The 24,576-nt window shown below is 48.1% G+C and overlaps 1 protein-coding gene across 1 annotated transcript; it reads right to left on the bottom strand.

The window, feature by feature from the left end:
* Positions 1–24,576, bottom strand: RBP1 (retinol binding protein 1). The gene is given in 5 exon segments (XM_012451089.3): positions 1–243; positions 977–1,078; positions 23,630–23,808; positions 24,299–24,443; positions 24,445–24,576. Coding segments are annotated over 5 exon segments (597 nt in total). The 5' UTR covers positions 24,562–24,576; the 3' UTR covers positions 1–189.

Genomic DNA, 24,576 nt, shown 5'->3' on the forward strand with positions numbered 1-24,576 from the left:
TTGAACAGAGATCACTTTACTGGCATGGCTTCGTTTTAAGAAAAGGAAAAGAGACAAAGGCAAGAGACAGACTCTGCTAACAGATGCCTGGGGGTGGCTGGACATTTGCCTCATGCTGTGCAAAGAGGGAGATCCTGGCCCACACATCCACACCGCTCATTCCTTGGGACAAAATTGTCTTCCTGGGCCTCACTGCACCTTCTTGAATACTTGCTTGCAGACCACACCCTCTACTCTCATCTCCTGAAACAAAAGCAGATGTTGGTCATTGGCCAGAGCAGAGTCACACTTGCAGCAGGAACTTTGAAAATACTTGTTGGCTGTTATTTTTCTCCGAGAGCTGGTTTAAGTAACCAATTGTTTGGAAAGGCAGTTAAATTGTACAGTGGAGTGCTCTGCAGCACCCTATAGACAGAGCTGGCTGAGTGGAACAGATGTGGCTCAGAGCTGTCCAACAGGAGCCCCTGACGCTTCCCCTCCCAAATCACCTCCCGCTGACCCAGACTGAGATCACATCTTAGAGATTCTTCTTGGCTATGGTCTACGCAATTTGGCATGGTGAATATATACATCATTTGGGAGCAAATGTTGGTTCTGTCACTTTCTAGATGTGCAGTTTGAGCATGTAATCTAACCTTTCAGAGCCTCCATGTCCTCATCTCTAAAATAAGAGCCATATTCCTATTCTGAGAGAATAGAAAGAGTTATAGAATGCAAAAGGGCTTAGCTCATTGCTGATGCTTAATGGATATACCTACTCACCTCTTCCCTCTGATTAGACAACTGGGTCAGCCTAGACCTTAACAACACATTGCTTGGATTTTAAAGTCACTCAAGCATGTTCTCCAGGCCCTTGGAAGAGAAGCTTAAGAACAGAACCAAGGCCCAGCCATCATGCCTTCTTTCAAGGTCCATCTGGACCTCAACAATGACCAGGGCCTCTGAGGACCCAGCCTGACCCAGGCCAGGAACCTACCAGGTGCAGCTCATCACCCTCGATCCACTGGGTCCAGCCACGCCCCTCCTTCTCGCCCTTCTGCACGCACTGGAGCTTGTCTCCATCCCAGCTTACCGTTGTCTGCCAAGCAAGAGGCACATTTGTCAATCCCAAGCAAGCAGGCAGCTCCTGGGGGCTGGGGGAGGGGGCAGCTCCCAAACTTGATAATCCAGGATGTGCTTCTGTCAATTTCATTGCAGAAAATTTGCAGCCTAATACTCCCTGTCCACCACATGCTTTTATTAAAGTGTGTAAATCAGTTTTAAAATTTATGAAAACCTTCATAAATTTTATTTAAAAGGGTAATTAGGAGGGAAAAAGTCACTGGGGTGGAGCTGTCATTGCAAGCGTGGAGAATGGGGCTAAGGTGGGGAGGAGGGCCTTCTGAGTACAGTTGGGTATGGGGGGTGAGGGATGTTTTCCTGAATCTTACGGTGGGGAGCAGACTTCTCAGAGTACCCTGACCATCCCCAGACACTTTATTCATCCAGTCATTGTTTCAACCTATGCTAAGTCCTGGGATGCCAAAAAGACCCCACCCCTGCCCTCAAAGCACTCTTCATCTCACAGGGAGAATTATCTTAGATATAAATAACCCAGTGAAGGTACAAATGGCAGCTGTTAGCTGCCTGCCTGCTCTGCCACACACTCCCTGTGCTGTCTCTGAAGCCTCATGCTTGTCCACATGAGCAAGTGTTAGCATCTCCTTTTCACAGATCAGGTTAAGGGACTTGCCAAGCTGACCCATGTTGTGCATAGAAGAGCCAGGTCTGAACACAGATCTGTGTGGCTCTGAAGGCCTCCTCCCCAATGGACTACTTTGCTTCTTCAAGTGTTCAGGGCCCCCAGGGTTATAGGCCAGAGGCTGTGGGAGCCCAGGTGAGAGTCCAGTGGGTGGGATGTACCAGGGCTGGGTCCTAAGGAGGAAGAATGGAGCCGACGGAGAGGAAAAGAGGCGCTGGAGAAAGGTGTTCCCAGTGGACCATCACAGGGTGAAGGCCCGAGGTGGGACAACAGGACGTACCCTCAGGAGCTCATCAGATCACCAGGGAACTGAGGAAGGGGAGGAAGATCCCACAGCCCAGCCCGGGCTCAGCAGAGCACAGATGAGCACTGTGGTGCCCTCTACACTCCACCTTCGGGCCCCCACATCTTCCCTGAGCACTGTGAGCCCTGCTGGGTGCTGGGCATGCTGAAGGGAAGACAGGCAGGAGGAGGAGGCCCACCTTGTATCCTGGGGAGATTTCAGTCTTAGTGGAGCAGGAAAGGCCCATCCAGCAACACAGGGCTGAAAAAAGTGTTGGAGTTCAGAGGCAAGGTGGTCCTGTCACCTCAGCATAGCCAGGAGTGTGCCCTAGACTGAGACACATGTCCCAGGCATGGTTACACAGAAAATGCAGGGGGCATCACTCATATTTGGGGCTACCCACCTCCTTTTGAATAGCTGTCTCACAAGGGGCAGCTCCATGTTATAAGCCCAGCCTCCCCACAGTAGTGCTCAGATCTCTGTTTGCCCGTTGCTCACTGTGTGGCTCTCAGCAAATTCATCCCTTCTCAGGGCCCCTGTGGTCTCATCTATCACATGTGGACATTAACTCAGGCCTTGGATGTAGAGAGCTAATTCTTGTGTCCCTTGCCATATTCAGCTGAGTCAGGACAGTCAGCAACAGCCTGATAAAGGATTTGGGAGAGGAGACTTATGGGAGCTAGGTGTGGAGTTAGTGGGGCCACTCCCTACGGGAGGACCTCCCGCCCCAGGCCTCCTTCTGGGCCTGCTGACCACTACTGCCCTCTGCTGTTGGGGTGAAGCCTGCAATGCAACACCCACACCAGGGAAGCAGGTGGAGCCGTGTGTGCTCCCCCAGCTTTGCATAGGAATAAGTCTGGCCTCTGCTCCAGAGAGAAAGGGGGCACAAAAGGGTTTGAGGGGCAGCTCCTCTCCCTGATCCAGAAATTCACTCTGGGTGCAGTCTAGTCCCAGGCCAGAGAGAAGGTCTAGCTTCCAAGTCAATCAAAATATAGAGTGGTAGGGCCAGGCTAAGTGGCTCATGCCTGTAAGTCCAGCAAGTTGGGAGTCCAAGGTGGTGTATCACCTGAGGTCAGAAGTTTGAGAACAGCCTGACTAATGTGGTAAAACCCCATCTGTACTGAAAAAAAAAAAAAAAAAAAAAATTAGCTGGGTGTGGAGGCATTCGCCTGTAATCCCAGCTATTCAGGAGGCTGAGGCAGGAGAATCACTTGAACCCAGGAGGTGAAGGTTGCAGTGAGCTGAGATTGCACCACTGCACTCCAGCCTGCACAATAGAGTGAGACTCTGTCTTGTCTCAAAAAACAAAACAAAACAAAACAAAACCATAGACCATAGTGTGGTTAATATAATATGTGGTGAGACAGGTCATGGGTAAAGGCTACTCATGACTTCACGCCATAAATAAGACAGGGTGCCCATTCACTTTATCCATGCTTCATCTGTGCCAGGCCTGTAGAGGGAAGTGGGGACCCAGAAATCAGTCTTCAGCTTCGAGAAGCTTATAATAATTGGTTTCCTCATCAACTGATCTTCTCTTCATGTGTTTATCCAGAAGGCTACTGTGCATATGAAGGGCTCTGGATTCACTAAGAGGCACGAGAGACAGTTGCTTGTTTTCAGTTATGATGTGCATTTTTGCCTCTTCTGGAAATATTAGGAAGTATAGTCATACTCTTTGTATTGGAAAATTTAAAAAAAATCAAAAGAAGAAAATAGTAATTAAAAAAATACATGTAGTTTTGCTTCCTTAGAGATAATTGCTCTAGGCCAGGTGCGGTGGCTCAAACCTGTAATCCCAGAACTTTGACAGGCTGAGGTGGACGGATCACCTGAGGTCAGGAGTTCGAGACCAGCCTGACCAACATGGTAAAACCCCATCTCTGCTGAAAATACAAAATTAGCTGGGTGTGGTGGCACATGCCTGTAATCCCAGCTACTTGGGAGGCTGAAGCAGAATTGCTTGAACCCAGAAGGTGGAGGTTGCTCTGAGCCGAGATCATGCCATTGCACTCTAGCCTGGGCAACAAGAGCAAAATTTCATCTAAAAAAAAAAAAAAGAGAGAGAGAGAGATAATTGCTCTAACATTGTATATGTTATAAGGTATGGTAAATTTCCATTCACTCTTTTTCTAATTATCTATCTACATGTTTCTATTTTATACAAAATTAGAATTGCATCATTTATGGTTCCAGATCCTCATTTCTTCATTTAATTGAAGCAATTTCCCATTTCAATAAATATTCCCCATAAGCATTATTTTAATTGCTACATAATATTCTAGGAAGTAGCTACATAGTGTGTGTGTGGCCCACACAAAATGAAAATGAGCGGTCCTTTGCTCAAAATCATTAAGAATTTTAAGCCAGTGATAGCAGAGCATTAAAGCAAGTGAGGGGCCTTCTGAGCCTGGGGCCCTGTGCCTTGGTCACAGGCCCATGAAACACTCCCTGGTAGTATTTGAGTGTACACACATACTATTATTTAGCCAGTTACCTATTTTGGACATTTACGTTATTTATTTATAATTCTGTGCTACTATAAATAAGACTTCCTTGTATACATAGTTTTGAACACAGTGTTCCCTTAGAAGAAATTTCCGGCTGGGCACGGTGGCTCACACCTGTAATCCCAGCACTTTGGGAGGCTGAGGTGGGTGGATCACCTAAGTCAGAATATAGAGACCAGCCTAACCAACATGGAGAAAACCCATCTCTACTAAAAATACAAAATTAGCTGGGCGTGGTGGCACATGCCTGTAATCCCAGCTACTCAGGAGACTGAGGCAGGAGAATCACTTGAACCTAGGAGGCGAAGGTTGCGGAGAGCAGAGATTGCGTCATTGCACACCAGCCAGGGCAACAAGAGCAAAACTCTGTCTCAAAAAAAGAAGAAATTTCCAGAGAAGGAATTGTTGCATCAAAGAGTGTGAATATTTGTAAAGCTTTTGATGAGTATTGCCAACTTTATCTCCAGAAAGCTCACAACTATTTACCTTGCAACACCAGGGTCAGGGAATGACCATGAAAGAGATGCTCATTAATGGTAGAGCAGGCTTTTGCTCCTGGGGCTACTGTGTCACCATTTCCAGATCGCTGGCATCTTTTATCAGGGGCCATCTGGATATAAACAATAATAATACCTTAGCCCAAAAGAATGACAGATGGCAGAATTTCAGGCATCATGACAGATTGAGGGATAGAGAGAGCAGAAGCCCGTTGGGGTGTAGAGAAGGCTTTCTGAGAGCCCTCCAAACCAGGCCTCTTAAAGAGAAGGATCCGTATCACATGAACACTACATTAGTCACCAAGGAAGCCTTTCTTAGCCCCAAGCTTCTGTTGACTCTGACACTGGGTGAGCTGGACAGAGCAGAGATTGTCTGTATTGGACATAGAGGGGTGGCTGACCTCACAGAGGTTCCATGACTTTCTCTGGTCACCTAGTAAATGATAGAAAGAATCTGGGCTGGAACATGGGGTTTGCATGACTTGGTGTCCACTTGTTTCCCAGTCTAGGACACCCATGACAGGTGTCCACTGTTTCCCGGCAGATGGCTACTAAAATAGTTGGGGGCTGCAGAAAAACACATGGACATTGTGCTAAGACTCTGAACAGACTCCTGGAGGAACACCCTTCAGTTCACTCCAACCATTGTGGGGGTATGGGTGCCAGGAGTCGGAAAGGGGTCTTAAAGGTTTCTGCCTATAGAGAGGTCCCCACAGAGAAGTGCCCAGGCTGTCATGGCCTCAGAGAAGTTTCTAGAAATGGGAGGGGCATTCTAGGCAGAGTAAAGAATAAGGATGCAAGGGGCAGGAGGTGATGAGGGAGAAATGACAAGCCAGTGCTGTAGAAGACTATCCTGGAGTTAAGGAGAGGAGGAACAAGGTCGTTGGGGGTGGTGTGGAGATGGGGTCAGAATATCAGACTGAAAAACCCAGACTGTGGCCTGGAGCATATTTTCAGGGCCTGTCTTTGCTGCCTGTGCTGCTGGGTAGAACCATCCAGGAGGGCAGGTGGGCCAGGGAATTGGCCAGGCTGTCCTCTGGGTTAAAGAATCCTGGAAGCTCACTTGCCATTTGTACTGGGCTCCTGGTCCCTGCACACCTCCTACTATACCACCTCAACCTACATCAGGTTGACCCAGTATTGGTAGCAAAGGGAGGCCGAGGCAGGAGAATTGCTTGAACCAGGGAGATGGAGGTTGCAGTGAGCCAAAATCATCCCACTGCACTTCATCCTGGGCGAGAGATCGAGACTCCATCTCAAAAAAAAAAAAAACATGGTATTAGATAGACCTGGGTCTTCTGTTCCTGACTATGTTGGATGACTTTGGGCAACTAGATTAACCTCTCTGAGCCTCAGTGCTCTCAGCTGCAAAAGAAGGCTAAACGATACCTACTGTGGTAGACTCCTCCACTGGTAACTCCCAACAAGTCATATGATATTTAAACCCCTGTGAAGTCTCCTCCTACATCAGCTTGGTTTGGCTCCGTGACTCGCTCTGGCCAGTGGGACACGAGCCGGCGTGAGGGAAGCAGTGCCTTTGTAAACATTTGTATGCTGGGGGCCAGTCCTCTTGGAACCTGCCCCTCTTGAAACCCAGCTACTATGCTTTAAGGCAGTCCAGGATACTCTGCCAAAGAGAAAGGCCACCTGGAGAAGCCCTGGAGGATGGGAGAGAAGCCACTTGGAGAAGAGCTGAGGCAGCCCAACTAAGCTTTCAGCTAAACACAGCCACTGGCAGCTCAGCTGCCCAATTAACCCAAAGAATCATGAGAATATATGGTTGTTATCTTAAACTATTAAGTTTTGGGATGGTCTGTTACATGGTATTAGATAAACAAAGCACCTACTTTACTAGGTTGGTCTGAGGATTCAAGAAAATATACAGAAAATGCAAAGGGCTGGCATATATAGGAGGCACGAGGGCCCTGTGGAACTGCACTCATTCTAGCCCAGGCTAGAGTGCAATGGCATGATCTCGGCTCACTGCAACCTCCACCTCCTGGGTTCAAGCAATTCTCCTGCCTCAGCCTCCCAAGTAGCTGGGATTACAGGCACACGCCACCACGCCCAGCTAATAGTAACCATGATGCCCAGAGCTTAAAGATGGATTTGCTTGTCAACGTTGAACAATAACAAAGCCTTTTTTTTTTTTTTAAGAGTTGGAGATTTGTGAAGCAGTGATAGACATGCTATTCGTTATGGCTAAAGTTTTGGAAGCTCCTTCTCTTTCCGGGATACTCCGGAGACCTTGCAGGGGCTGCCTGCTGGGCTCTACTGATGGCTGCTTCCTTTATATGTTAACTGGGCTTTGTTTAAGCATAAGATCTGTTTGAAGACTCCCCACTGACAGCTGGGATGGCTCAGCAATGTGATTTAGTTCTCCCACTCTCCCCGTGTTCACTTTTGATGGGACTGGATTTTTCATTTTAAGTTTTTTATCTTGTGGAAATAAACTAGTTATTTCAAAGAGAATCCAATTTGTCATAAGAACAGAAAAAGGAGGTGTGGAGCCAAGGAGGGGGACTATCACTTAAAAACAAATGGCAGGGAAAAGGAAATAAAGAATGTTGGAAGGCGAATGCCTAATAAACAATGGTAACTCACTTTCTAGTGACACAAAATGGAGCTTATGATAACAACTTTCCCCAGGACTCAATAACTTATTCCACGACCTCTCTCTGAAGTCAGCAGTCGGCCATCTTTGCTAGATCAGGAGCAGGGAACATTCTGGGACAAGGATTCAGCCAGATCTGGAACAGTCATTAAATGGTCATTCAATCTGATTTCCTAGATTAATCCAATAAATCAGGGTCTAATGGAAGAATTTCAGGTAGGAAGATATTCCTGATGCTTTTCAAGTCCCACAGAAAAGGCAAGTGGCTGTGGGCGTGGGGTGAACATGGGTACAGACCAAAGGGGTTACACAGTGCTGCTCTCCCCAACCTCCACCATGGGCTCTGAGACCACCTTAGAAATGACGCCCAGACAATCCAAGAGCAAGGAGGAAGGATGGCCATCTTCAGCCCACCTCCTCACCAGAAATTTTCATCCCACGACCACCCGAAAGTCTGCAAATGGGCTGGAACAAGGGAAGCTTGTTGGAAAGTGAAGCCAATCTAACTTTTCTATTAAAAACTAATAATACGGGGTCGGTCGCTCACGCCCGTAATCCCAGCACTTCGGGAGGTTGAGGTGGGCGGATGACTTGAGGTCGGGAGTTTGAGACCAGCCTGTCCAACATGGAGAAAACCCGTCTCTACTAAAAATACAAAATTAGCCGGGCGTGGTGATGTATGCCTGTAATCCCAGCTACTCGGAGGCTGAGGTAGGAGAGTAACTTGAACTCGGGAGGCAGAGGTTGCAGCGAGCCAAGCTCACACCATTGCACTCCAGCCTGGGCAACAAGATTGAAAATCTGTCTCAAAAACAAAAAACAGACAAAAAAAGCCCCCAAAAACCAAAAAACAAAAACTAATAATAATCCCTATCACTTTGGCCCTGTCAGCAGTTTACTCAAAGAGACATGTGCCGACAGATGAATGAGGACAGCTTTGTACCACTGTGACAAGGGGCTGTTATGTCGGAAGCCATTTTCCAGCTCCTCTACCACTTAGAAACCCTAGCTGTCACTGCTGCATGACACAGTGACACAAAAAGCCCAGCTCCCACAGGCAGCCTGAGTGAGTGTCCCAGGGATGTTTCACGGCCCACTTCCTCCACTCAGGTGACTTATACTGGGAATGCCAGACAATTCCTACTAAATGGAACCATCTCTTGGCAGTGACCTGGTATTGCCTGCAAATGGTGGGAACTCTATTTGGTATCAAGAAACTTGTGACATTCATCAACACTCCCATGCCAAAACACCACTCTCAAGAGCAGGGGATGAGGAATCACTCATAGCCCTCTACCCAGCCCTAGTAGTCCCTCTGTTTGTGAGTCCACCTCTGGAGGGCTGGGACTGAATTCTGTTGTCTCTGTGGTTCCAATCACGTTATAAGAGATGAAGCCTCGCCGGTGGTGATACTGCCTGCAAAGGCCAGAGCCAGGACTGACCCCGGTCTGACTCCAAAACCCATGCTCTTTAGATTTGGGGTAAAATTTAAAAACCAGACAGTGAGTAGATACTTTCTCTGCATAATGTAAATTGCTAAAAGATGCAAATCCTGGAGCTTGATTTAAAAGTGTGCTTCTCCCTTTGAGGGTATGTGTGTTCCTGGGACAATTAGAAGGTTTTCAGCATCTGGTGCTTGTGTTAATTAAGTGATCAGGTGGGAAAGGTAAGGGAGATAACAGAGAACCTGCCAGGTACCAGGTACTCTGCTGGGAGCTTTCCACAATGTTTCACTAAATCTTCGGGCTTTTTTTTTTTTTGAGAAAGAGTCTCACTCTGTCACCCAGGCTGGAGTGCCAAGGCAAGATCTTGGCTCACTCCAACCTCTGCCTCTCGGGTTCAAGCAATTCTCCTGCCTCAGCCTCCCAAGTAGCTGGGATTACAGGCTCGTACCACTGTGCCTGGCTAATTTGTATATTTTTAGTAGAGACAGGGTTTCACCGTCTTGGCCAGGCTGGTCTTGAAGTTCTGACCTCATGATCCACCCTCCTCGGTCTACCAAAGTGCTGAGATTACAGGCATGAGCCACCGCGTCTGGCCAATCTTCAAGCTTTAGAGCTGATAAAAATTAGGCTTCTATAAGTAACAGCCCATCACCTAGGGGTTAGGGCTTGAGCCATACTTGAACCCAGTTCTCTCTAGCTAAAAAGTCCATGAGCTGCTCCTAAGGCCAGGCTAGTGAGTGGGTGGGTAGTGGCTCCTCTTCTCTAGTACATTAACGGGACCAGAGAATTATCTAAAGTCAGCACATTCAAGAGAAAAAGCCAGTTTCACTCTAACAGCAGATTAAAACTAAATTAACAAGGCCTTAAAATGTGAATAAATAATTAGAGACATAATAGATGTTCAAAACAAGCACTATAAATAGTATAGCCACAACAAGGCCTTTGTGAGCATGAAAGAATGCAATTTGAATACTATGAGAAAGCTAACAGCAGATGATAACACAATTCTTAAGACAAACAAAATGAGAAAATGTTAAGACTAATAATCTTGACGCGTTATTTTTCCTTAAACAATTCAGAAGCTTCCTAGAGTCAATTTAAACCACTGGAGTGATCGAGGCCAACACAGGTGTCAAGCCTCTTACGCACCAGCTGTAGGTGCTGGAGAGAGGGCGGTAAGGCGAGTGGCCTGTTCTTGAGGGCTCACAGACCATCTGAGAAGAAGGTAAGAAGACAGAAAATGCCAGCAGAATGGTAAGTGCTGGTAGACAGGTGCTGGAGTTTACGGAATTCAAAAGGCACTTTGATAGCCTCTATGGCGGAGAAAGAGGCCCATCAGGGAAGGCTTCCTGGAAGAGGTAAGGCTAGAAGTAATGCTGGGAGTGATACCAGAAAACACCACGGGAGTTAGCGTAAAGAGTGGAAAGAGGGGCCGGGTGCAGGGGCTCCTGCCTGTAATCCCAGCACTTTAGGAGGTCAAAGCGGGAGGATCACCTGAGGTCAGGAGTTTTGAGACCAGCCTGACCAACATAGTGAAACCCCGTTTCTACTAAAAATACAAAATTAGCCAGGCATGGTGGCATGTGCCTGTGCCTGTATCCCAGTTATTTGGGAGGCTGAGGCAGGAGAATCACTTGAACCCAGGAGGCGGAGGTTGCAGTGACCCAAGATCACACAATTGCATTCCAGCCTGGGCAACAAGAGTGAAACTCTGTCTCAAAAAAAAAAAAAAGAGTGGAAAGAGGAAGAAGAACAAGGGAGTCTCAGTCAAAGGCAAAGGGAACAGCACAGGCAGTTGCAAAGGTTTTGCCCAGCTTAACTCTGTTGGTTGACCCTTTGCATGAAGGCTGACCCTGTACCTCTGACACAGAATTTACTGGGGAGATTGCTCATAGCCGCTCTTCCTCGCTGCATGTCTTCGTGCTCCAGCTGGCCAAACCTGGTGCCATGGAAAACCCAGATGCTGCTCATTTGCAGGCAGTGCTGGAGTTGCTACCTGGGGCCAGTAAAAGGAATTGGTGTGTTATCAGTTCCACCAGCACAGGCAGGGGAGTGGGACTGGGGGGTAGGTTGGGAGAATAAGAATAAGAAAGGGGACATCCTGTTAAAGAGTGCTTAGGAGGGGCACTGAAGGCCTCATCCCTTCCATGGGAATCACTGGCCTCTATTTTATATACATACATATTTCAAGGCAAATAGAAATAAATGGGTCCCAGAAGATAAGAGATGCTAGATCAGTAACCAGGTAACCAAGGAAGAGTGAGCATGTCAGGATCTCTTGATAAACAACTTGGGGTCTGGGATCCTTATATTCACTGCAGGATACCAGCCCCCATGTTAGAATCCCTGGCAGAGAAAATGTGCATTACCATTTGTTGAATGGATGAATAGCAGAAAACATTCTAGTGGCACTCTTGCAATGAACACCCTGCTTTCTCCAGGCAATGTGGCTGTTTATTCCTCACAGATAAGCCTTATAGAAAGGGATTAGCTATTGGAGTGATTTGACCCTGAGTGTCTAAGGCTCAGAGTGCTTAGGCTCTATACTCAAAGGAATGCAACTAGGAATAGTGTAAGACATGGTGTAAATCCCCTCTGCCCAGCTCTGGGCCCATGGTCTACCTACTGTTCCCACATGAACATTTTGCTGGCATGAATACTGTGGCCCCTGAATATCACCTGGTTGGCCGCAGGCCTGGTCTGTCCCAGCCATGGGACAGTGGCCTGTCTGCCAAGCTGGGCATTCAAGAGGGACCCAGTGATAGCCTTGGGTAGAGGTAGATCTGAACTGCAGTCTGTCCCTACTTCTTTCTTGTTGGGTGACCAAAGCAGCTTACTCTACCTCTCTGAGCCTCCACTTACTCATCTGCAAAATGGGGCTAGTAAGCCCTGTCACAGAGCAGAGCCATCAGGATGAAATGAAACAAGGGAGGCCAGGGGCGGTGGCTTACACCTGCAATCCCAGCACTTTGTGAGGCCAAGGCTGGCAGATCACCTGAGGTTGGGAGTTTGAGACCAGCATAACCAACATGGAGAAACCCAGTCTCTGCTAAAAATACAAAAAATTGGTCAGGCATGGTGGCACATGCCTGTAATCCCAGCTACTCGGGAGGCTGTGGTAGGAGAATCGCTTGAACCCAGGAGGCAGAGGTTGCAGTGAGCCGAGATGGCGCCATTGCACTCCAGCCTGGGCAACAAGAGTGAAACTCCCGTCTCAAAAAAAGAAATGAAATAAGGGGTTTCAAGGACCTATTTCAGTGCAAAATACACAAAAGGCACAGTAAGCAATAGTCCCCCTCTGCTCTTGGCCTAGCCCAACCTGGTCCCTGTGGGTGCGGAGAGGCACGTGCCTTTTCAGGCCAGCCTCCACTCTCATCATCCTGCTAGCTCTTCTCTGGTTTGCCAGGTATCCCTTCATACATGTGACTATCCCCAGAATTTGTCTTCTGGAAGTCATGGGTCAGTGTGAGCGGATTAATAATAAAAGCTCACATTGACAGAGCAGTCGCACTGTAGATTTTCCCATACACTGTTTATCTAATCCTCACCAAGAAGCATGTATCCCTTACTTCATAATTATCCCCATTTCACAGACAAGCAAAGGCACAGAGAAGTGAAGTAAGCTGCATAAGGCCACCCACTTTGTAAGGGGCAGAAATGAGATCCCAAAGATGACAGTCTGGCTGGTCCAGCTGGTCTAGCTCTGGAGCTGAACCAGTTACAATTCAGTCAGACTGAGTCATTTTCTTCATGTATAATATAGGAAGAATTTTGGCATCTTCATAATAGAATTATTGTGAGGATTAAAAGAATTAACGCATGGAAAGGGCTTAGAAGAATTTTTGGCACATGGAATACCTAGCAAACACGAGCTATTATTAAATGGCAATTGCATCTTGCAGTGATACGGTCAATGACTACCATTTGCATTTCTGAGGTTCACTTAACGTTCATTTAATAAACGCACTGGAGCTCACTGAGCTCATGGTGGTGTGGATGCTGCTGTGTAGACTCTCACACACATTAACTAGCATCACAGGTGCCCTAAAAGCAGCAGCTAAAGGGAGAGGCTGCAAGGCAAATGAAGGGCATGGTGGTGGAATGGGGAATCAGGACGGGATCAACAGTAGTCAAGCCTGGGTTGGGTCTTGATCAGTGGGTAATTCTCCTCCCAGAGGAAGAGGCAAGGAAACATCATAGGGAAGTGAGTAGAGGGATGCAAAGAGGATGGCAAGTGAAGGCACCGACAAATGGCAGGATGGGGCAAGCATAAGAGGTGAGGGAGGGAATAGGGCTGAAGAGACAGGCAAGGTCATGACCTGAAGAGCCTGAGTGCCGCCTGGCTTTTTCCTATCGGCACTGGGGAGCCCTTGGGAATTTTGAGTTGGGGAGTAGCATGATCAGATTCCCTTTTTTATAAAGGGGGGGATGGGCTGAAGTGTTGAGCATGGTAAAACGGAGATCAACGTGAAGATACTGCAGTAATTAAATGAAATAATCCATGGAAACTGCTGAGCCTGGCACACAGTAAGCACGAAAGATGTTAATTGTTATTATTATTACCGGCACGAGATGTTCAGAGCAGTGGGAATGAGGTAAAACAGGAAAGATGTTAAGAAGCAGAATCCATGGAACTTGGTGACTGAACACCTATAAAAACTTTTCATTTATCTTCGTAGTAATCATTTACATGGCTACGTAGTGGTCTATGGAATTAAAAAGCCACAGTCTTTCTAAACACCCACAGTTATTTGATATTTAGGAATACCAGCAGGAGACAGCCTATTCTATAAACCAAACAAAGTAGGGAATCAGAGACATCTGAAGTCAGATCACAGGTCTATGATTAACCAGTAATGTGAACCTGGGCAGGTCCTTTGTCTCCCCGTCTGTAAAATGCGAGAGTAGCACCTCCTATCCAGGATTGTAGGAGATTAAATAAACATAAAGTGACAGGGCAGGCCCTGCCACATAATAGGGCCTGAGACAGTAATTATGCTTATGTGGGTTGTCGAGAATTATTATCACAGAGTGACTAACAGATACCTTTGTACAAACAGAATGATTTTCCTGAAATATAATCCCACAAGTGGGATCCCTCAGTCAAAGAGTAAGATGATTTTCTGATTTACTGCACATTGTGAGAAGATTATTTTTTTAAATTTCCTAAGTGCAGGGCCAATTCCACTGTAAAGCTGGCAAAGGTAGGTTGTGGAGCCTGGGTTTCCTGCCATCCCCACCTTCACACCCATCTTGTTTATACTGTTATTTCCCAGAGTATTCCTATGCTATCCTTGGACCCTCAGTTAAAGAATGAAAGAGGGAAGGAAGAGGGAAGGGTGGGAAAAGGAAGGAAAAAAGGAAGAACTCATTAACCCCTGTATTAAAGGTAGCTAGCATCCTAAGGTGTTTGCATATTAAAGGAAATACCTAATGAAGTCACTGAATATTTAACTAAAATAAATGCACTCTAATAGCAGAATTTCAGACAGTATGATATAGACCTGGGGTTTTTCTCTGGAGGACAAGGGTCAGTGAGTGTACGTGCGTGTTGTGTGTGTACATGTGTGTACTCTAGGACAGCTCACATTATATGACAGAGCTACAAAGGTTCCCAGGGAGAAACCAACGGTGAATCGTGCATAGTCCTTGGCTTCAAGGGAGTTTTTGATCATCTTTAAGTCAAAAATACAAATAAACCCCTGAGTCCAAGTGAGAAGTCTGCAAAGGACCTGGGCTGCCACAGCTGGTTTCTAGAGGACTACTCACCCTGAGGGTGGGCTGTCTAGGGAAAGGCATAAACTCCCTCAACCCCCTTTTCTCTTCCAACAAAGGGGACCCTAGCAGCAGTCATCAGTGAACATCCCCTGGATGCCCAGAAGGCTTCTGGACCACTCACGTCTTCTGGTTCTAGTCTCATGGCACCAGTGGGCCAAGGTTGATGGCGAGGGCCAGAGATTCTAAGCCAGGAATAGTAGACCAGAGCAAAGGAGGCTCTCACACTGAGCTTGAGTTCAGAAAGTGGTTTCAAGCTACTGTTCAGATACATCTCTTTGGGACTTGGAATGGGGTGCAGGGCTGAAGGTGAAGTCCTGGGCCACGCCAGCACTTACAGACCTTTCTACAGGACTCCCCTTTTCCCTTCCAGCCTCCCATCCTGGGCCTAGGGAGGTGAGGAGTTCTTGCCCCAATTACAAAGGCCTGGCTCCAGGAACCACTGACTACTACTCTCCCACTCTCTCACCCCTGCAGATTAGTCAGAAACAAACAGCCCAGTCCTGACAGAGCCTTAAAGGTTAGCCAAAGACTAGTGTTCCAACACCCACTGAGTGTGCACTGTGTGCCAGGCGCTGTGGTAACAGCCTCACATGCATATAATACACTGAACTTTGCTAAAGTGTCTGGCACCCTATGTGCTCTTCTAGAACTTTGCTGTATGCTTATTAAGACATGGAGTCTGTGTCCCCTCCCTGGAAGATTGGTCCTGTAAGACTGCTTTGACCAACAGAGTATGGCAGACTTTCTGCTATGTGACTTCAAAAGACTAGGCAACTCATAAAAAATGCCTTGCTTTGTTCTCTTGAGACTCTCATTTTTGGAAACTAGCAGCCATGTTGTGAGGAAGCGCAAGCAGCAAGCAGAGTGTGAGTGTAAGTTAGCCATCTGGAAAGTGGATCCTCTACATCCTCACTGGCAGGGCAAGCAGCAGGGACAAGGCATCCCCTCTGAGCCCTGTTCAAATTGCAGATTTGTAAACAAAATAAATATTATTGCTTTAGGGTGCCAAGTTTCAGAGTAGTTGGTTGCACAGCAATAGAAAACAGAAATAATTCATTACCACATTTAATTCTCACATAACTCCATTAGGTGGGTATTCATCTTAGCTCCTTTTACAAACGAGGACATTGAAGCTCAGAGGGATAAAGTACCCTTGCCAAGGGAACAGCTGGATGGTGGAACCAGGATTCAAATTCAGATCCATCTTAAAGTCAAAGCTCCTAATTGCTCTGTCGTAGCTTGCATGTATCCACCTGCACACACTATTAGTATCACTTACTTGGACCCTCAGTTGCAAATCACTGTGGGCTACTGCAAGATTGATGTCTCCAGGCAGTCTACATCCCCCACGACGCTGACCCTGGGACGGAGCTACACCTACCCATTCTCATTTTTTCCCCTAGAAAAAGACACCTTTTTCCCCAGCACAGGCTTATTACATTGAATCATGAGAAAATCACAGGAAACTAGGCACAGGCCAGCCTGCTTCCTTGTTTTTCTTTCTTAGTAGAAAGCATGGTCCTTGAACCAACAACACTGGCATCATCTGGGAACTTGTTAGAAAAACAAGTTCTCAAGCCTCACCCCAGACCTTCACAGTGAGAAACTTTAGGAGTAGAGCATGCTCAAATTTGAGAAATACTGCTCTAACTACTTATGTAGGTCTTAACCCTTGATCTCTGGAGTTTGAATGTCTTAGGATGTTTTCAGATGCAAGTGACAGGAAACCAATTCACATAGCTTAAGGGGAAAGAAAGGAAATGTATTGGTTAAAGTACATGGAAAATCTAGGAATGGTGTGTCAGGAACTCCAGTAACCCTCTAATGTTGCGTTCTCTCTGTCTGTATTGGCCTCATCTTTTATTTTCCTTCAATTGGATTTTTCCATGCAGCCAAGGAAGGTGGGGTAAGGGGACTGGCCTCAGAGAGTTCCAAGCTTACATTATACCAGCTCATAAACCTTTAAGGGAACAGAACTCACCTGTCTCTCAGGGTTCTTAAATTAACTCCCAGGAAACGGTGATTGGCCCAGCGTGGGTCACATGCACAAGTGACAGGCCATGGGACACTGTGATCACCCTGGGAAAAGGTGTTTGTCCCAGAAGAGACAGTGTACTATGATTTGCAGCCCCACCAGGACCCAAAAGGTTGAGCAAGAGTAATTCCCACCATAAAGAAAAAGGTGCTTCTCTTGGGTGGGAATTGGGGAGCAATGTTGATCAGGAAAACAAACAGCTGTAATTCATTAAGTAAACACCTGGCCATTATAAGTGATTATGCCATGCCCCTCAGTCTCAGGTATCACAGGCCCTGGCCCTGTTCTGCACATAGCATTGTGGCTTCCCAAGCCCCTGTGCCCTGTACTATCTCTATGGCCCTCAGCTTTGCCTTGTGAGATATGCTGAGCAACAATTATGAGGCCCATTTTGCAGATATGAAAACAGGGCAGTGTGTCTAATCATTTAAGGTCGCTGTCAGATAATCGAGAATTCAAAACCAAATGTTTTGCCTCTAATAGCACTGCTCCTTTCACTCATCCTACACCTTATGGAAACTTCCTGGGCTTACCTTCAGATTGTGAGGAGGCTCACAAGAAGGAACTGAGGTGCTGGCCTTCAGCAAAGCTCTGTGAGAGACCTTGTTTAGAAAGCTTTATAAACAGACTAATTAAAATTCTTCCTCTGCCACCAGCTAGCCGGGTGACCTTGGGCTAAAAAGGCACTTCCCTTCTTTGAGCCTCAGATTCTCATCTGTGAAATGAGTATAATGATACTTACTAAACAGCATTTCTTGTGGGGACCAAAGGAGAAAAAGTACAAAAAGCAATTGGGGCAGGCATGGCACTTAGTGAAGATTTAGTAGATGTTATTTTCCTTTGTTCCTGCCTAACAAAACCCAAAACCCAACAAAACAGTGTGATTTTTTGAAAGCTACTTTGTGAATTTTATTTGGGTTGCTTTAATTCTTTTTTTTTGTAATCCTCAAAAGCACGCTGCTGACACCGATTTCAAAGGTCGGAGAACTTTAGCTAAGACATGAAAGAGATCCTGTGTTTCTAGCCTGGAAAGGGCCCAGCTGAATGCCGGGTGCCTGATCTGGGCAGGGGCGGCTCTCAGAGGCTCCCAAATCCAATGGCATTCTCAGCGCTGCAGCCCAGGGAGTTAATTTAACCAGTGGCATTGTGTGTGTGTGTGTGTGTGTGTATTTTAATAAGAACGAAAAAAATCTCTTTAATGGGTCAAGAATAGGATCAGAAAGCTGGCAAGAGTTTAAACCAAAATGTTAACAGTGATTTGGTGGATTTCATGTATTACCGTATATAATTAGATGGATGGATGGATGGATGGAGAGATAGAAGGATGTAAGTAAGGAAGTCTAGGGAGGGATGGGAAAGAAACATAGATGGTTAAAAAAGAACTTAGAAAATCTGTAAGTGCTGACATGGAAAAATGCCTAAGAAATATCACTGAGTTAAAAAAATACGTAGAGAAGTGGATTCTTCCCTGCTTTCTCTATCTTTTTTTCTTTTACTTTCTTTCTTTCTTCTGGTTTTAGATAGAGGCAATGACCAACTGCCCAATCAATAGATAGACAACTTGTAAGTCTGAGGAAGGTTTCCGGACAGATCCACAAGTAATGGTAACAGTGATAACCTCTGGGGAGTGGGAATGGGGCCAAGTGGGGGAAGGGGCCTTTTTCAGCCCATACTCTCTTGTGCTATTTGAATATTTTCCTTTTATAATAAAAACAAAGAAAGCAACAGAGGGGCGGAGGGCTGGGAGCAGAAGGCAGGCCCTTGGAGGGGTCATCCTAAGTTCAACGCTGGATATGAAGTTGAGGCTCGGGCCATGGGGGGAGGTGCCAGTTCCGAGTGAACAAAGCCATCTCCTCCAGGAAAAACCTGACCTGGACACGGGGATGACAAATGGCCCCTCTGCCACTCCCACAGATCCAGGCTCACGGCTGTGATTCCTAGCTGAGGCTTAGTCTTCTCTCACAAAAGCTGCTCATGCTGGGGGGACTTCGAGACAAAGAACCAGATCATTCTGAGACGCTCCCTTGCTCAGGAGTGAGAAAACGCTACCTGAAGTCAGAGCACCTTTCTTTCTCAAGAGCTCCCACCCTGCCAAGGCACATATGTGCTATACTCAACAAATGCTGCTGGTTCCTCGCCAGGCCTGATCGCACATTCTGGTGGACAAAGGCATGCAGGAAGCAACGGAGAAAAGCCCTGTGTCTGTTCAGCCGAGCCCAGCCTTTGTACATCTCTACCAAAATAGCGCCTGCTGTTTGCCGTTACATAAAATCTGATTAGATCAGACTGGAAATGTGAGCCGAGTGATGCAGAGCCGCCCAGATCTGAGTCCCTCCACTCCTCCACCTGGGGAGAGAACACAGAGCTATTTCAGGTGGTTCTGGGCTTGAAACGCAATGTCCATAGGACTCAGGTGATGGGCCAAACCGGTCCTCTACATGTCCATGGCCCTCTACACTTAATTTTACAGTTTTTCCGTTTTTTTTTTTTAATAGAGACACAGGAACAGAGTGTGTTTCTTTACTCTAGAGCAGTGATTCTTAAGCTTTAGTTGCATCAGAACCACCTGGAGGGCTTATTGGCACACAGCTGGTCCCACTCCCAGAGTTGCTGATTCAGTAGGCCAGGGGCGTGGTCAGGGGATTTGTATTTCTAAGAGGCTCCCTGTTGTCTCTGCTTTGGGACCCACAGCTCTAAAGGAACCCACAGTGCAAACAGCGACATATGGCCATCTGATCCTTGACTTCAGGTAACAGGATGGGCTGAAGACTGCAGTAAACTACAAAATGTAGCATCTAAAGGGTGCAGCTGCAGCATACATATTCCAGGGATGCACGTGGTGCACGAATAAATGGGGGCCCAGTGTTTCCAGGGCCCTTCCTTTTCTTGTTGTTTTTGTTAAGAACAGCCAGAAATATAGATTTTTCTGTGAAATCTTACAATCTTTGGCAGTCATTGGCAACTGACTGAAGTTTTTCAAACGTTGCACAGGCCAAACAAAACACATCTGCAGGCTGGGTTTCACCCTCTGGCTGCAGTTCTAGAATACAGATAAGGTTCCCATGGAAAAGAGGCAGGATCAGAGATCTCCGAGCCAGAGAGAGCATCTGCCCTTTGGGGAGGGATGTCGGCCTGGCCATACCTTTCCCAGCAAGGGCTCACAGAGGCCTGTAAGGGTCACATCAGGTCTCCCTGTCAAGTTCTCCTGGCTCTCTTCTCTCCCAGCCATGTCTTGCACTCCAGCCATGCCGAAGTCTGCAGACCGCTCCTCTCTCACCTCTGAAACTCCCTCCCAACCAGGCTTTCCTAACCCCAGGCCTTAGTCTATGTGGTTCCCTCTTATTGGAAAGCTCTTATTCTTTTCTCCACATCTGCTCTAATTAGTCCTTTAGGGCCCCACTCAGCTGTCACCTCCTCTGGGACTTTCCCTGACAACTGCTTTCCCACTCCCAGCTGTGTGCTCCTTAGCCCACCGTGCTCCCATCATGCATTGGGCTGTAACGGCCTGAAGATGTGCCTGTCTCCTCCACTGGCCTGGGTGCCCCGAAGGCCTTGTTGCCTCTGCGACCCCAGGGCCAAGCCCAGGTCCTGGTGTGGGACAGCTCTTGGCCTTGGCCTTTCTCTCAACCCTTTTCTGTTTGCCTGGCTACTTCCTGTCTATCCTTTAAGCCACAGTTCAGACTCCACTTCCTGTGGGAACCTTCCATGACCTCTCAGACCAAGCAGGGAGTATTTCTCTGCCTGTATCAGCATACTGTCAACTACATCATGACTGGCTGCTTCAGTCCACCTCCTCCTCACACTGAACTCTGTGAGGGCAGGAAGCATGTGGGATTTGTCTCATTGACACAGGGGTTGCAGATAGCGGAAGCACCATGAGACGCCTGTGGGGTCCAGAGAGGAATGAAAACAGTAGATGAATGAAAGATCCCAAGTGAGAACGGGACTCCTGTAATATGCTGGGAACAAACTCCTCTGGGTCACTGCTCCTGGCTGGTGGGAGCCCCGGGTGCCCTGGGTGAGGCAGAGGGGGTAGCAGTGAAAGTTACCTTTGGCAACCACCTTGTCCAGCATCCCCAGAGGCCCTCAGAGAGCTCAGTGGGTGGCCTCTGGGCACCTAGCTCCCCTCCACTCACAAGTCTCAGGCCTGACAGTTGCTCTAATTCTATCATCCCACCCCTATCCAGCCATGTCCTTCCCGAACTCTAAAGCTGCACACCACCCAGTGGGCAGCCCAGCGAGAACGGCTTCTCTGCATTGCATGGGGCTAGAGGAAGGCTTGAGCAGAACAGAGGGGCTGTTCCACCTCCCAGCAGGCCACAACAGGTGAGTGAAGGGCTGTCTACTTGAGAGTGGGCATTCCTGAGTCCTGGGGCGGTGACAGGAACTGTGCGTCCGAGACCGGTTTCACTGACTTCGTCCAGTGGCTCGTCTCCACTGTCTGCTCAACTACTGCTTGACGCTCGGTTGACACTGACACCGTATTGAGAAGAAAAGGTGGCCCTTGTCTTTTTCTTTGTATCCGAAACCCTCCCTTCCACCTCCCCGCTTTATTTTACAATGAAGCACAGAAGTCACCTCTTTCAGAAATTCTTCTGGGATCCCCTTCTCTGGGTAGGGGTAGTCCCAATCCCCTCACTCCCACCCCTGGGCTTTTCTTTGCCACACTGTGTTGTGAGTATTGGTGTGTCTGCCTCCACTGCAAAGACTGCGTTCCTGGACATCAGGGCCTGTGACATACTCTGCTGTCCTGTGCCTGCCATGGTGAGCAGCCCGTGAGGACAGCCGCTTGTTCAGTGCAGCGGTTAACTCAAATCCCCCCTCTGTACTGACTGAACCTCCCCAAGGTCACACAGCAAGAAATCCTGCCGTGGTTTTCTTTTCTGTAAAATGAGGTTGGAAAGGGTGTTGTGAAGATTAAGTCAGTTAATGTAACGTTTGAGTAGCATCTGGCACAATAGTAAGCACTTGCTGAGTACTGTATTTGCTAGTATTACTAGGTGATCAATAAATGTTTCATGTGTTAATGGATGAGGAAAGGAAGGAAAGAGTGAAGATAATTAGTACAAGCTAGCACATTCCAAAGTTGTGTGGACCCAAAATAAAGGTTCATTGTGATCTGTGAGTTCCACAGTAGTGAGTGGGGGTAAGGATTATTCTTAAGGAGTAAAGTTCCATGCGGTGTGCCAGGGAGCAGGTCTTGGGCAGTAATGAGAAAGGCAGATCCCATCTGAAGGTCTCCTTCCCTATTGTGAGTCTTTCCTGTAGATTATGAGTCCTTGAGATTTTTAAAGGTACAACCTGACATTTCCCTACAACAATGGTGTTTTCTCCCACTAGTGGTCCTTTCAAGGACACTCCCTGCTGACTATCCCTTCTTCCTCATAATTCCAAACAGCAGACTCAGATACCAGTCCTGACTGCCTTCAGATGAATAAACAAGGTGGGGGGATGAGTCATCCAGGCTCCAGACACCTATTCCCAGACATGGGCATCCCTTCAACTACAATCCTAACAGACCTCAGCTATCTTGCTTGGGCACAGACTACCAGCAGAGAAGCTGGCAGAGAGCAGGAGTGTGTGTTTCAACATCAGAAGGCCTCGGACTCAAGTCTCACCTCTTACAAGCCTCTTCCTCTCTCTGAGCCTCAGTCACTGCATAACATGGGGTTACTTATCCCTCCCTCACTGCGCTGTGCTGTAAGATGACTAGCACAGTGCTGGACACATAGCAGACCAGTGGTAAAGACCCTTGGTAGATTGTGGGAGGGGGTGGGTGAGGACCCCATCAATAAGCAAGGCGGCTTCTGGGATGAACATAAGCAAGTTCTGAACCCGACTATAGAAGGGAGAACGAGAGTACCTTGACCTCTCAGCAAACAGAGAATGTTGATGGAGGCCTGGGGCTGGCCTTCTGGAGTCTGCTGTTGCAGTGCTAATTGGGGTGTCCTAGGTCAGGAGCTTCCCACCCTTGTGGGAGGGGAGCTCTTGGCAGTTCCCCTTCCCCCATTGCTGTTTCCTCTGGCCTGGGCTGGAGGGGCACTGACTTACAGACTAGGTGTCAGCTGCAAAGTTCAAAGAATGCTCAGCAGGCATTAGATGACAGGATAGTGCAGGAGATGGCCAGAAGCCAAATCCCAGCTTTGGGGCAAGGATGGGCAGATCAGAGGGCTTCCAGCAGAGATCAAGGTGCCCCCGGGCTTCCTGGAGTGACTTCACACTAGGTCATACAGAAAGTTTACACTTCAAAGGGGTTACCTGTGTTTCTTTTTTCTTTCCTTTCTTTGCTTTTTCCTTCCACCAGCCCATAGTGAGCCAGAGAACAGCATCAACAGACCTGCTTTGAACTCCAGGTTCCCTAGCTGTGCTACTCTGGACATGTTACTTCATCTTTTTGAGCCTGTTTCTTTATCTGTGAAATGGGCATATTCATATCTGCCTCAAAGGTTGTGTGAGGCTTAGGTGAAGTCATGTGCATAAAGCACCCGGCAGAGTGCCGGGACGCAGTGGAGACACAGCACATGGCAGCCTTCATAACCATCACCTTCCAGTGTGGAAAGAGCAGGATGCTTCATGAGTCGGTGCTGCCCACCGTGGGGGCTGGGAGTGTGGGAAGTGTTTTCAGACCTTCGGAGCACAAGGGCCCTTGCTCCCTCTCGGATGAACTAGCCCAGCCCTTGGTCAGGCCCCCCGGGCAGGAGACACCGGGTGCACGCGAATCCTCACCATGCACTTGCGGTCATCAATGCCTGTCAGATCCTCCTCAAACTCCTTCCCAACCTGGAAGTCCATGATGTAGTTCCTAAAAGTGCTCAGCGTGCGGATGATCATATGGTCACCGTCCTGCACGATCTCTTTGTCTGGCTTCAGCAAGTTGGCTATTTTGCGCAAGGCAACGTTGACGTCTGCGGGGGGGAGGGAGGGTTGCGGGTAGAGAGCGCGGGAGAGTTGGCAGGAAGACTCACAGAACCGTTCCCAAGGTAGAGGCGCCCAGGAGCCCGCTCCGCCCGCGAACACTGTTAGGGTTTCCGCTGGCTTCGCGCTGTCTCAGCGCACAGCCTGCCTGTACCTCCCCCACCCCCAACAAAGTTTCCTGCTCTTATGTTAACCGTTTAAAAACAAAAACTAGTAAACTAAACCCAGATTTACTAATGAAATTACGCACCTCCAGGGCCAACGAGCAGACATTTGCCACCGGTTAACCTAACAACCCTGAATTTTCCAATTCGCAACCTGCTGGCCGCCCTGTAAGCGGAGGACGCCTTTTGTGGCGTCCGGAAGCTCCGAACAGCGGCTCGCCGGGGCGGCGGCAGGCGGGCTGCGGCTCGGGAGGGCTCTGAGGAGCGGCCTGGAGCTGCTCCCCAGGGCGCCCCGGGCGCGGCGGGCAGCGCTTACCGAGGGCGCGCAGGTACTCCTCGAAATTCTCGTTGGCCAGCATCTTCCAGTACCCGGTGAAGTCGACTGGCATTTCGGGGAGTGACTGGAGCCAGGTGGCCACGGAGCGGGCGGGACGGCTGGAGGCTCTGCCGGGACAGCGGCTAGCCGGTGCTACGCGGGTGGTGGGCGGCCCGGAAATGAGCGCCCTCCGGGGACAGGGGGCTCTGCGGGGCGGCGACAGCTGGATTCCGAGCGCGCACAAAGCCTGCGAGAGGATCCATTGTGGCCGTCGCTCC

The sequence above is a fragment of the Aotus nancymaae genome, unplaced genomic scaffold (assembly GCF_030222135.1).
Source record: "Aotus nancymaae isolate 86718 unplaced genomic scaffold, 86718_ANA_hifiasm-v0.15.2.pri h1tg000019l, whole genome shotgun sequence".
Classification (NCBI taxonomy): Eukaryota; Metazoa; Chordata; class Mammalia; order Primates; family Aotidae; genus Aotus; species Aotus nancymaae.